At 32.9% G+C, this 14,915-nt stretch overlaps 2 protein-coding genes across 2 annotated transcripts; one reads left to right on the top strand and one right to left on the bottom strand.

Annotated features, from left to right (window-relative positions):
• The first annotated feature begins 5,740 nt into the window (after nt 1-5,740).
• On the top strand, nt 5,741-10,563 carry LOC117918648 (PHD finger protein At1g33420-like). Its single transcript, XM_034835443.1, has 5 exons — nt 5,741-6,217; nt 7,026-7,152; nt 7,640-7,855; nt 8,539-9,156; nt 9,512-10,563. Exons 1-5 carry the CDS (start codon nt 5,896-5,898, stop codon nt 10,305-10,307), a joined length of 2,079 nt encoding a protein of 692 aa, XP_034691334.1. The 5' UTR covers nt 5,741-5,895; the 3' UTR covers nt 10,308-10,563.
• A 2,094-nt stretch (nt 10,564-12,657) lies between these two features.
• Nucleotides 12,658-14,603, bottom strand: LOC117917600 (peroxidase 47). The gene is made up of 4 exons (XM_034833926.1): nt 14,218-14,603; nt 13,892-14,080; nt 13,644-13,806; nt 12,658-13,552 (listed from the first exon to the last, which is right to left on the bottom strand). The coding sequence occupies exons 1-4, from the start codon at nt 14,434-14,436 to the stop codon at nt 13,155-13,157; spliced, it is 969 nt and encodes a 322-aa protein (XP_034689817.1). The 5' UTR covers nt 14,437-14,603; the 3' UTR covers nt 12,658-13,154.
• Between the last annotated feature and the right edge of the window lie 312 nt (nt 14,604-14,915).

Raw genomic sequence — 14,915 nt, 5'->3', positions numbered from 1 at the left:
AATAATATATATATATATATATATATATATATATATATATATATATATATATATATATATATATATATATATATATAACACTCATATTTCTTTTTATCTCTTGTGTGTTTTCTCATGTTTATGATTAATTTGTTTTACCATTTTTGTGACAAAAAGGGAGAGATCATTGAACATTTAATTCACTTAAATATGATGTACATCCCTAAAGTCATGAGAACTCTTTTGAGTTCAGAGTGGACAAAATCTACAGAGTTGGATGTGAATCGTTACCTCTTTTTTTCTTTTCTTTCATTTCTTTCCTCTTTCTCTTTATCTTTTTTTTTCATTCTTTTTTTATTTTCCTTTTTTCATCCATTTCCTTCCCCTTTCTATGATATGTTTGATTCTTGAAAAGTAATAAGAAAAGAAAAAAAAAAAATAAATATATATATATATATATATATATATATATATATATATATATATATATATATATATATATATATATATATATATATATATATATATATATATATATATTAAGGAGAATGATTTTCTTATGTTTAGTTTTACTATGAAAAATATGAAAAAAAATGAAATATAATTAAAATTAGTTAAAAATTTATGCATTTTAAAATCATGTAATCTTTATATCATGAAAGAAAATAAGGAAAATAAATTTTTAAAAATATATAAAAACAATTTATTAACTTTTAATTTATTTTTATTTTCTTTTGATTTTTTTCTTCCACTTTTTTTCTTTATTTTATATATCTTGTACTTTCCCTCAAAATTTTCAAGAACCAAACATAACATTCATCTTCCTTTTTAAATTTTTCCTTCTTATTAAACATTGAAAAGAAAAAAATAAAAATAAAAACATTATGTGGTGACAACAACAACATATAGTAACTAATCACCGACGGCTAAATTTTGTGTTGAAAAAATATTTGGGGATGAAGATGAAAGGGAAGAGAAAAACACAAAAAGAATAGAAAAAAAAAATAAATTTTGAGGATGAAGATGAAAAGGAGAAAAGAAAAAATAATTAGGGCTTGGGATGAATGGGTGTTAAGAAGCTTTGGAAGTGGGACAAATGACAAGTTGGTTTTTAATATGTAATTCACTAAATATATTAATTTTATATTTTTAAAAATGAATTAATTTCATGTACTCATTGTCATTCGTGGCCTATTTGCCTATTAAATCTTGTCTTAAATTGTCACATGGTATGATCAAATATTTATTTGAGAATCATATTTTAAATATATATAATTCATTATAATATTTTCAAAAATAAATAAAATTTGTTTTCAATGCTTCGTGTCACACCCCGATTTTTTTTGTTTTTTTGTTTTTAAACTTAACAATTAATATTCAAATACAGTATAAGTGCTCTCAAAGATATGGGGATACAAAAATTTAAATGTTGAGTTCCTACTTGATTTTGTGCAAAAAGAGAATACGCAAAACTTGTTATAAAGAGTACATCCTATATTAAACTTTGTAACTATTTGTTAACAAAAATATGTTTTGTTTCACAAAAGAAACTTGTACTACATTAATTTACATATACCAAAACCCCATGGTTCACTACGAGTAGCCCATACTACAAGTGTATCTAACAAATATATATATTACATCATTCCTACAAAAAGATTCAGTCTTCAATAAAAAAAAATGACAAAGCCTCAAAACACTTTCAATGCGAGCAAAGAGCATCTAATCATAGTAAAGCATTGCTCAAGCATTATTTCCTGCATAGGTCTTCTAACCACATCTAAATGTGGAAGGAATAAGGTGAGTTCACAACTCAGTAGGAAAGTTTACCCTTAAAAAAACCTTGAATTAAACATGTAATAGCATGCATGATAAACATTTTATAACCATTAACAAATATGCAATCATGTCAAACATGTATGCATGTGTTTGCTGGTTTCATCTTTACTTTTCCTCATCCATCATTTCACAACTGATAAACTGCTCACCCCCACCAATCTATATATTAGATATCAATGCTCCACAAGATACTCGGTCGGTATAATAATAACTATTCTGGGACATCACCTAAGGGCAAAAGTCATACCCCGTGTCTTCTGGGACTCATACCCAAGGACAAGACCAACCATGTGTCTTTAGGGACTAAAACCCAAGGGCAAGACCCACCCCATACACCCACATCGGAGTGTCTTCCTCGAGGGTTTTAGGGACTTTCACCCAAGGACCCACGATCCCACATAAACAATATATCAAAGAATAATGATTATAGCATCGCATTAACACTTCTCACCAATCAGTTCTCTGAATATCATCTATGATTATTCCATATCCTTCTGTCAATACAACCACACCATGAACCATTTCCACAACACAGAACCATGAATCTTCATACCAATATATGTTCCAATATCAATGTAACGTTTCAACACAATAAACTGAGATGCAATAACATATTAAAACATTTTATGAAATCATAGAAATGACATAAAATTTCCAATAAATGTTTCAAGGAAAGAAATCAGATACACCCTGGGATAGCATAAAATTCTCTACCTTATACGGACTTTCCCTCTGTGATTCTTCTATGTAGGTGATCTTTACCTATTACAAGAAACTGAAAATGAAACACATAATTTAGACTTCCTAACGATGAAATTTATACAATTTACCATTGCTAATTTTTTAATTATAATATTCTCTAATCTACATGCCTATAGGTTTTCAAATCAAATTTGAATTGAATTAAACAATATTTACCATGCATATTAATATTCCCTAATTAATTACCAAACACTAATTGTTTTGATTTTTTTTTTCTTAAAGCCTAACCCATTAACAAATCCCAAGTGTCCAAATAACCTAATTAATCACATGTTTACTAATCTATTTTTCAATTAAACCAAATTAAATAAAGATTTATGTTGATCTTAGCATTAATAAAATATTCAAGCTAAAATACTTTAATCCTTAATTAGTTGTGATTTTTAACTAAAACATGTTTATAGCTAATTATACTTAACTTTTACACAAATTTTACTATTAATTTGTTTTAGCATACCATTAAGAACCAAAATAAACCAAAATTACTAAATTAAGCAACTTGCTTACCTCAAATCTACACTTTCTCTCTCTAGATCTTCTCTCTAACCCAAGCTACTGTAGGTAAAATGGTGCAAAACGAGTTGTAGGCCCTTATATAGGGCTCTCCATGCAGCCAAGTGGGAGGTGGCAAGTCACATGACTGTCACCAACCCACCCAAGTAGGAGGTGGCAGGCCACATGGCTGCCACTAACCCCAACTTCCCAATTTTGCACTTTAGTCCTTCAAGTTATCAAAAATTAAACCCATAATTGTCTATTAGTCCTTTAGGTTTTCGAAACTATAATCAGCCCCTAAAAACCTAATAAGCACGGTTAAGTCATTAACTAATCTCACTTAACCTTAATCAAAGTTTAATTCATAATTAAACAGTATTAACACTAAACTAGTTTTAACATCTAATTAAGTACGTTTAAAGTTAAGTACTAAGATAATCATTATTGTCTATTTAATTCAGTAGTGCTAGGTATTACACTCCGATTGAAAAAAAAAAAAATAGTATGTCTTTTAATTTAAAATATGGATAAATCATGATAGATAAACTATGACATCTATCTTAAGAATTTTATGTTTGTACTATTAAAAGTTACATTTCATTCAAAACAATGTTTAAATGTTTTTAAAAAGCTCTTCTAAATAGAATAATTTCCGTTTAATAGGTGTTTTAGTAAATTAATATAATGATTTAAAGTAACTTAATAACTTGATTTAAGTTATTAATTAAAACTTAAATTATTACTTAATAATTAAGTTAACTTTAAGTTAAATTATACTTAAATTATTGACTTATAACTTATTGCTTAATTATTAATTTTAATAGTAAGGTTGTTTGATAAAATTAACCTAAAACTTATTCTAAATTATCAAATTGAGATATTTATCCTCATAAATTATAATTAAGATAAAAAAATGTCAACTAACAATAGATGTCATGAAGTACCAAAAAAGATCATAGGAGTAATTAAGGTAAATGGAAGTAAAAGGTAAAATGAAAATATGAATTTAAGAATAAGTTAATTATTTTTATTTATTCATTAAAGTTGTTTTTGACTTTAAGTCATGTCATTAAATTATTTTACCAAATATACTTAATTTATTTAATGATTTAAATTAAATTATTTTAAGTTATTAAGTTTATTTATTAAATACTTACTAAAATTAAGAATAAGTTATTAAATAATAAATATTAAATTTTATCAAACACCCATAGAACTTTTAACATTAAGATAGGTGGGGCCAAGCTTTAAGCTTAATTATGTACATGTACACACTCGTAATATGATTGAAAAAACAAGTGATCTAGAATATTTAACAATGATTTGAATACAATTTCTATTTCTTATTTTTAAAATCATTTTTTTTAAAAAGGTCTATATTGAAAAAGTAATAATTTAAAATGTGAAAAGTAAGATTTGATTTACTAATATGAAAATATATAAAAAACGAATCTCAAATGTTTTAAATTAATATTATTTTTATCTATTTAAAAATAATTTAAAATATATGTATTTTTTAACGAATCATTCAATTATTTTCAAAAATGTCTTTTTACTTGTCATGTCATTCAATTGATTTGAATAATAAAATAATAATAAAAATATCTAAAAAGAAGAGAAACATTTATATAAAGGAGTCTAATTTTCAATTGATTTGAATAATATGACAAGTAAAAGGACCGTTTTGGGAATAATTGGATGACTCATTATTTCAAATTATTTTTAAATAGATGAAGATTATGCTCATTTAAAATATTTGGGGTTATTTTTACGATATATTTTCATATTAGTGAATCAAATCTCATTTTTTTCTTTTAAAAATTTGTTTTAATAAAAATTGAAAAAAAAATTATTTTTAAAAGCATAAGGAAAAAAATAGGAGGTGTATTTAAATGGATATTTAATTTATTTAATTTTTTCAAAAAATATTAAAACAAAAATAATTTTTTATCATTTAATGGGCAGTGAAATTTGAGTAATATTGAACAAATCCAGAAACTTCGTCCATCATAGGTGTCATTGATTTTGTCTTACAACTTATAAGCCAGCTGGCTCACTAGAACCATTTTTTTCAAAAATTATTGTTTTCAATAATGCTTATTATTATTATTATTATTTTTAAGAAAAGAATTAATCCAATGACAAAACCTCCAAACAAGGTCTTGCAGAAAAGGTCAGGGGTAAAACCATAATTTAGAAGGAATAGGTTCCGTATGATCCCGCCTTAATGTCATTTTCCCAGCCGCTTTTCTTTCCGATTCAAAATATGAGAGAGTATTTTGGTAATTTCATCGTAGTATCAGCATTACACTCTGTACTGCAATAATTTACAGGAATGCCATTTCGTCTACCATTTTTGCCCTTTGGGTTTTCTCTTTTTCTCTTTTTCCACAAAAACTCAAAATAAATTTTGAAAACATTTTTAAAATTTAAAAGAAAAGATTTTTGAGGATGGTAAACAATTTTAGGCACAAAAGGTGGCAAACAAAGAGGAAAAAGAGGCATTTTCCTAAAAAAATACGAGAAGAAACTTCGACGAAAGTGTCTTCCAAAGAGGGCATTCCAGTAATTTTCTTTTTCTTAACCACTAAGATTCTCTCCCCTAAAACCGCCTTTACATTTTTTTCTCGAAAACCAAACAGAAAAACACAGTATAAAGAAAGAAAAAACAAAAATTAGATAAAAAGAGGGGACACAGATCCAAACAGAAACCCTAATCTAAAGATTCTAAACAAACGTCTCCATTTCCCTCCCTCATTCTTCTTTCCAACTTTCCCGCAAACCAAACACTCCCTCAACCGACGCCGCGTGATCTCGACCATGGTGGTAAACGGCCGCCCGATGAAGCGTATGAAGATGAGAGTCACAGCCGATCTCTACGACTTCCTGGCCTTTCCTGCCGCCGGTGACTTCGCCGCGGGCCCGTTTCGCACGACCGTAAAGTCGTTCCTGACGAAGCACGCTCTGCTGCCTCCTCCAGGGTCTCTGTTGCCTCACCTGATGACGTGGCAGATCTGGTTCCGAGTCGGAGAGGCGGTTGTCGACGGAGGCGAGTCGTCCCCGGCTGTCGTCTGCCTCGATGTCGTGGAAGAGGACGTGGCGAGATCCAGATCCGTCTACTGTGACCAGTGCCGAGTCGTTGGTGAGTTTCGAGTCACCATCACCGAGTCAACTCGCTTACGTTTTCCCTCTCTTTTCTATTCTATATATCGTGGTACTTCGTTTTTATCGCGATATATTGAACGTTTTTATTCAAAGGTATGCGAAATATATTGTCAGGTGTCCCATACAATTATGACCGTTGGATACTGACATCTCTTCTCAGGATACAATTTCGCGATTAAACATGACGAGATTGTTCGTTATTTTGATAAATAAATAAATAATAATATGAAATGATTTAGGTGGGGGTAGTGGAGCCCAATCAGTGACCTATCCTTGTGTTTAGACACGTGGAGCGCATGCAGGTGTCGTTGAGTTTTGTGATGTGACAGTCAGTCATGGTGGTGGGTGACAGGCTATATATGTATGTGGGCCTGGGGATTTGGTTACCGAAAATGGCCCTGTGTTTGCGGTGCATAATATTTATTTGGACATGGGCGTGAATGTAAATCCATATCAGCTATCATAGAAAAATCTTTAGGTCTTAGTTCTCGTACAATGTGTGGTGTGTAGTCGTCCACTTAATATCTTTTTGACCCTACAGAGCTTCACCACGTGTCGAAGACTGATTGGTTCAATATATTTTATGTTTTGTAGTACTAGTTTTTTTGCATATGATGTGATCATTAATGATATATTTATATATATTTAAAAGTTGTGTGATACTTTAATTAATGAGATATTAGAACGAGGAAAATTATTCATCCGATCTTGTATTAGAGCTTTGAGGATGAGGAATGAGCATTGATGATCTTACTAAAATTCTGTTTGTTGGTTTGTGTGTTTAGGTTGGAGTGGCAATCCAGTATGCACAAAACGATACCATTTCATTATAAAGGCTGATGGGAACTCCATTGGTGGGTATTACAAGTCATGTACAAGTTGTGGGGTTGTTCTTCATTTGTCTGATTCCAGGTAAGCACTTGGGAATTTCATTGCAAAATTTGAACGTATTCTTATGTTAGTTAATTGGGTTCTTGTTTATTCAAACTGTTTCCTACTGTGGCATTTGCCCGATGGGAATACACGAGGGTAGGGTGACTCATGAGTTGTTTTGTACCGAGGATTTGTTCTTAGCATTGATTGAAACATGTTCTAGCTGGTAGGCTCCCCCTGCGATCGAGAGAAGCATAATGCCTCTAATGATCTTTCCATGTGAAATGGTCATCTTTTGCCAATGATGTTCCCTTTGAGCAAACGCGAAATCGATGTTACAATCAAGTTATAAGATTGAAAGAAACTTATTAGTATGCAAATATGCTTCATATGCTGCTCTCTTTTGCAAATTGTACTGGTGGGGTTCTCTGGATTTGAGATCCTAGATTTGGATGTGCTGTAAATAACAATACACTTTGTCAGCTTCAATAAGTTTGATGGGTCTTTTTCTTTTCTTCTTTTTCAGGTGCAAGTCATGCAACAAATTAATGACAGCTGATGATACCGAAGACTGGGTCTATCATCAATTGGACGACACCACTCATCTTTTGCATGGTGTTGTCCATGCAAATGGTTATGGGCACCTTCTTAGAGTCAACGGCAGAGAAGGTGGCTCAAGGATTCTTTCTGGATGTCATATCATGGACTTTTGGGATCGACTTTGTAAAAATCTTGGAGTCAGGTTAGGATTCTTGATTGTATTTGCATCAGTGCTTTCTTCTTGTTTATTAATGAAAGTGATTCATTCTTATGTATTCAAGTGCGGACAACTTTTGCGACCATTTTTGCCTCCATAATGTTTTCTTATTTAGAACTTCCCCTCCACCCCACTCGTTTATTTTGGTTCTCATTTTTCAATTGAAAGCTCAGCCATTGACGTATCTGTAAATATATGGTGGGAAGACTTTGACATGACCGGGTTAGGAGTTTCATTGTTTGAGATCTTGGATAGTCACAAAATAAATTGAGCAGCTACCTTATTGTACTGCAAAGAAACTCTCAGAACTATGAAAGATGTTAGCTGGGAAGGGGGGACTAATATGATATCTTAGACTGGATGGTACTTCATTTCCTGATCTTCAACTAGGTTTTAGTATTGTCAAGTTGATTTGATGAAGGTTGTCTTCATTGGTTGCTTGGTGGTATACAAAAAAGATAATGCGATTATCAAGTACCTTTGGAATGAAGTTAATTTTTTTAAATTCAAGTGACAGTTGATGTCTGCCTTATTTATCATAATCCCATTCTGCCTTTTTTCAATGATGCTTAACATTAACATGATGAGTTCCATTAGCCCCAGATAATTTTAACTTACCATAGATGGGAGTTAAACTCTGGAAATTTTGTTTTTCCACACATGAACAGAAAGGTCAGTGTGATGGATGTGTCCAAAAAGCATGGGTTGGAGTTCCGGCTGCTTCATGCCATCACCAAAGGCCATCCATGGTATGGTGAGTGGGGTTATGAGTTTGGAGCTGGTAGTTTTGCTCTCACGCTTGATGCCTATAAAGCGGCAGTTGAAACCCTCTCCACTTTACCCTTGTCCATCTTTGTTTCTCAAGGAAGGAAACCACGCACTCACTTGCAGGACCTAATTTCATACTACCAGTCATTATCAGAACGTGAACTTGTACATGCAAGAGATCTCTTTTGTTTTTTGATGAGTTTGATCCATGATGCCCACAAGTCTTCCCCAACAAAGAATGATATCACCTGTAAGAAGCATCGGTCTTGCACCCCAGGGATCTTGTGTGCATGGACTAGAAATGATATCGAACGTGTGGAAGAAGCCATGTTTAGAGTGCTTAGAGCAGTTACCGGATCAAACTGGGTCAGTTGGCGTGCTCTAAGGGGTGCAGTTTGCAAAGTGGCTCCTCCAGAGCTTTTGGATTACTGCCTCAAGGAGCTTGGAGGGAAACTGACGTCTTATGGTGTGGTTGTTCAGGTCCGCTGCAATCCTGATTCAGGTGCTGTTGAGTACAGGTTAGCAACTTCACTCTTTTAACTTCATGAATTTTCTGTTTAAATTTTTCCCCACATAAGCTACAGTGCCTGTATGCTCAGCCTTTAGCGTAATCCAGTTAGTAGCCATTCTAGGTCATTATAGTATATATTTGTTTTTGTTTTTTCCTCCCTATTGTGGCATGATATAGATGATTGCAATGCCCCAACTATCAGAATATCGTCTTGAATAAGCATGAGCTTTGCAACATTTTATCAGGTTTCAATTAATATTATTAGTAGTCAGTTTTAATGTTGGAATTCTAGGGGGTAGGCTTTAGTTTGTTAAACCCTCCCGAGTATGATCATTCAGTTCTTGTGGTTTAATTTGTTACAGACTTGATCCTGGAAGCGTTCCCTCCAATGGAATTGCTGCTTGCACCGATTTTAATCTTTCTAATTGCCGATCAGAGCAACATCTCCTGCAGGACCTTAGATTCTTGTATGAAGCCATTCTCAATCCTCAGACCATGCCAAGCTATGGGCCTCAGGCAACAAGGGACCTTGCTGTCAGCTCAGCTGCAAAGCTCCTTGACTGCAAGCAGTTTGTGAAAGACTACAGGCCCGAGAAGGGGTTGTCAATCACAAATCCATTTGGAGTTCACCTCTCATGCCTAGTGGAACTCATGGAGCTATCTGAAGAGGGTGATACAAAACCACCTCCAGAACTAATTGTTCTATCTCCAAACGCCACCATTTCCGACCTCAAGCTTGAAGCATCAAGGGCTTTTCAGGATGTATATTTGATGTTCAAAAGATTCAAAGCTGAAGAGCTGGTCGGCTATGCTGGGGTAGATGAGTCTACCCAGCTCAAGCTCTTGTTAGGTTCAATTGAAACGGTTGAAGTCCGAGGAAGATGCCTTGGGAAGAATGGCCTGAGTAGGTTTAGAATGGAGAGAGGAGTGGAGAGATGGACAGTTGATTGCAGTTGCGGAGCGAAGGACGATGATGGGGAGAGAATGTTGGAATGTGATGGGTGTGGTGTATGGCAGCACACTCGGTGCGCTGAGATTCCAGATTCTGCTGCAGTCCCTGCAAGGTTCATTTGCTGGAGATGTGGAAGCTCAGGCCAAATGCCCACCCCAGCAAGCGAGCATTGCAAGGATGAGACGGGGTCTGGCGGGGTGGGGTGAGCTGAGCAGAGTTTGTTGGGGTCTCCGGGTTCATGAAAAGCTTAACAACAGGGTCACCGGTATGCCGCCTGAGATTTTTGTTACCCTGTAAATATGTCTTGAGTTTTGTAAAAAACAACCCTCAAAGAGGAACTTGTACATACAAAAAGGTAGAGGGTTAAGTGAGCATCTGGGGACGGTTGTACTGGCTTTTAGGAACTCAAAAATTCAAAAATGCAAAAATGAAGGCTGTTTTTGTGGTGGGAAGATTTTGTAACCATGAGGGCTCCGTATACAATTCATCAACATATGCATAACTATATAGAAAAAGTTAATAAAAGAACAGAGAAAAAATTTAAAGAAAGAAAAATAAAAGAAATAAAATTTAAATTAACGAATTAATTTTATGTCATTTTAAATATCTTTTACTTATTTTAATTTTTAATTTTTTTATATTTAAAGCAAATAATGTGAAATGTATCAATTTTTAAATTAATTTTAATTATATTTAATTTTTATGATATTTTTTTTATAATATAATCAAATATGAAAAAAATTGTTTTTCTTGATTTTTTTAATATTCTTCGAAATCAAACACAACTTAAGGAATATAAATAAAATGGAAATTACTTCTTTTCTCCTTGTCTTGTTTGGTGGAAACTTTTAAACAAAGGAAAATTAATGTTAAAAAAAAGAAAAAGAAATAGTCTTCATGTGCTTGGATGATGAAAAAATTGGAAGAAAATTATTAAAAAAAAATGTTAAAATATTCTATTTTATTATGTAAATGACTATCACTTTACAACTGAACTCTTTAAATTTTCATGGACAACATAAATTTTTTTAACATTTTTTCTTTATTCTAGTTTTCCCTTTTAATATTTGTCCTTCAAACCTTTGGGCTGAATTCTTTAATATTTGCAAAAATGAAGGGTGTCTAAGTCTTAGGCCTTGTTTATCGACTATTTTTTAAAATCATATTTTATTTATATATATATTTAAAAAAAATGTATTTAACAACTTAAAATAGAAAATAGAATGTATTCAAAAAGTATCTAAAAATAATTTTCAATTGTTTTCTTTAAGAATTACTTTTAAAAAATAATTATATAAATATAAAAAATGATTAAAATAAAATATTATAAATAAAAATATAGAAAACTAATTAATAATATTTTAAGTTTTCAAGGGAACTTCGGAAAACAAATTTTTAAAAACTATTTTCACAAGGATTTTGCTATGGTACCAAAATAAAAAATTCAAAAGAACTCATTCCGCAGGCCTCCCATTGAAACGGATATTTTAAAGGGGACAAATCCAATGCATCTCACATTAAAGTTCTTATTACATTTGATTTTTCATTGGTTAATAATTAAAAATTTATATTATCTACCTAACCATATAAAAAAAAATAAGGGAAACTTGTGTTTTGATGCAATCATTATTCAACTAATGTAACTATTTCTTAATTAATAATTTTACCTTTGGACTCATACTTTTTTTGAGCAAATATTATTTTAAACTTTACTTCAACTTTGCCATAAATCCTTCTTTTTTAACTTTTAGAAACAAGTCTCACTTCTTGCTTAAATCTTTTCTTGACCATATTTATTTGCTAGTTAGTTGAAATTTTAAGTTTAAAAAATAATTATATTAGGCAAGCAAAAATATTATTCCTTAGATCATTATTTATTTTTACTATTTTATCTTCTTCTTCTATTGTATCCAATGAATCATTATTGTACAATAATTTGAAACAAATATAAGTATAACAACAAGAAAAAAAAATTAACTATTATTTTACAAGTTTCAAATTTGCCTTACTAAAAATGTATCTATGATCTAATAGGCCTCTTAGGATTTGAAGGAAGTTTGGAATCATTGTGTTTACAGTAAAATATAAATCAAATCATTAACTTAGTTTTATAATATGATTTTAAATAGAATGTAATGGCGTCTTTATTTTTCTTTTAATTCTTTTATACTAAATATGTGAGGGCCCTTGAAGTTTGTATAAAAAAAAAGTGATAACATATTATTATTATTATTTTCATACTATTTGAGGATATAAACTAATAGAATCAGGATGTGTTAGGGACAAATTGAAATAAAGTCAACCCATAATAAATTCTTTTATTTTATTATATTCATCTATTTTTTTTCGTTTTATTTTTTCTATTTTATTATGATTTTAAGGTAATGACAATGGGTTGATATGAACAAATAAATATCTCTTGTTGGGGACCCATTCCATGTTTTTACTTTTTATGGTTCATTTTGACTCTTCTTCATCTCCATCACTTCATAAGATATAGCTTCATAAAACATACTCATGTTTCTCTCTCTAAAAGCTGTCATTCTCTCTCTAGAAAATCATTCCTTCATTCATGATCAAGTTATTACAATTTTTTTTTTTTTCTTTACTTGGAGGACTACTAGAAGAAGTACGTCCGGGCCCGGTGACACAAGAAGCAGCTCGATCTAGATCGAGCACGAAACACTGGAGAACATTGGACCTCCCTTGTTTATGTACTCTTTTTCCAGCCTGACCATGATACTGCTAAACTCACTTCACTTCATGGAAAGCTACGTGAATATTCTGCTCCTGTTGCCGTCTCTCAAGTTCTTCACTCGAAGTTTGGTACTGTACAACTTTGCAAGAAAAACCACCGAAACAAAAATCATGATAATTTTTGTTAAACCCCAAAAACACAGAAGGCATTTCAAATCCCAAACCCCTATTATTACTTCTTTACTTACGTATAAGAGTTACAACTTACAAGAATCCATACAGAGTGCATCCACATCACTCCTAAGTCTCCTTCTTTCTCTATATATAGATTATAAGGGAAGAAAAAGAAGAATCCATCAGTTAATTTTCCGGCAATTTTCTCTAACTTCTCCGGTGGAACCTTCCTTGACATCAAGCAGCCCCATCTTCAGCATCGCCTGCTGGAAATCCATGGCAAACATGGCTTGGTTCATGGCGTAGGCGTTGACTATACGCTTAGTCCTAGCGCTGGTGAACAAGGATTGGTCGGAAAACAGCACCCCCGCTTGCCGCTGCAGCGCAATGAAGTAGGCGTTATCAAATGTGTTTCTGGAGGGATCCAGCGGCTGCTCGGCGTTGTCTCCGGCAGCACACGTCTTGGACAAGACCCTGGCAAAGTTGGAGTTCATGCTGGGATCCGTGTCATGAGTGGAGTCGAAGTTACTCAACCGGGATTTGAATGATGAGCACCTCGCAACTCCTATTGTATGCGCCCCTGCAAAAACCAAACACGAAGACATAATCATTTCTCCATAAAAGACCTTGGATTCCAAACCAAACGGGGCCTTAAGTTGTCTTACTCTTACCTGATAAAGCCACCATTTCTTGAACATTGAAGCCATGCTTCCCAAACAAGTTGATGAGCTCCGTGCTATTGAGGGCTGGAGCAGGGAGGTTAAAGGTGTCTTCGATTTTAGACCTTCTACCATCTTTTCGTCCATTTGGGATTTGATAGAACGGACCTCCAACCTGTTTCAAATCATAATATCGTCGTCTTAAGCTACTAACTAATTTGATCCCAAAAATTAAAATTGTGGGATATTTTCGTGCGTACCCAAAAAACAGCCTCCCTGGCCGCCATTGCAAGGATATCAGCGCAGGAGACCACACCAGGGCATCGGTTTTCAAGTTCATCCTTTATATCATCTACGAGTTCGTACCCTCGCAGGCTCAGATTCGCTGGGGAATCCTTTTCTGCGGTGTTGTCTTTCGTGGAATCAAGGAGAACCGATCCATCACATCCCTGCAATGTCCCGAAAAATACTACGCTAAGAAAAATGATTTTCTCGTATTTGGTTTATCATGGAAAAATTAAGTATAATTCAATCAGGAATGAAAAATCCTAATAGCTTAAATTTTGAAGAAAAGAGAAGAAGGGACCTGTATGAAACAGTCGTGGAAATGCATCCGGACGAGGCCTGCAGCAAGAGTTGGGTCGGACTGCAAAGCGCTGGTGACTGAATCCCTCACAATAAATTCAGCAATTGGGCAATCCATCATATAGTAATCCATGCTCAACCCATGAACTCCAAGCCTCAAACCACAGAATACCATCACCTCCATCACCAATAATATGCCAAAAAAATTAGAGACTACCATGTTTGCCAAATTCAGAGAAAAATTTCAGCAAAGCATGTATATTTGCCAAAGCCCAAAACCAATTAGAGCCAGAGAAGAATGAGTTGATAAAGGTTTGTGAGTAGTAGGGAACAACTTAGAATTGAAGAATGTTAAATATTGGAGAGAGTACATGGATAAAGCAATGCATGCACATACATACATAGTGGCCTATAAATGGAAAATGAGAAGAATGTTGGAAGGTAGTGGCTTACAAGTTACAATTATTTCCACCTAATCAAATTTTCAATTCCATAATAATAATTAAGTATACGTACTAAACGTGGGTTGACACGTCACAAATTCACGATCCATGGATCAACTCATTCCATGCTATTAAAAATTTCAATGCACATTAATGTACAATATACGTCCATGGATGAGATGAGGGTATAGATGATTACATCATTCAATATTTGGAACAAATTGATACAAAATGGGGTGGATGCATGGTTTAGTTT

This window comes from Vitis riparia, chromosome 7 (assembly GCF_004353265.1).
Source record: "Vitis riparia cultivar Riparia Gloire de Montpellier isolate 1030 chromosome 7, EGFV_Vit.rip_1.0, whole genome shotgun sequence".
NCBI lineage: Eukaryota > Viridiplantae > Streptophyta > Magnoliopsida > Vitales > Vitaceae > Vitis > Vitis riparia.
Note: the sequence above shows the minus strand (reverse complement) of the source record. Positions and strands in the feature narration are given on the sequence as shown.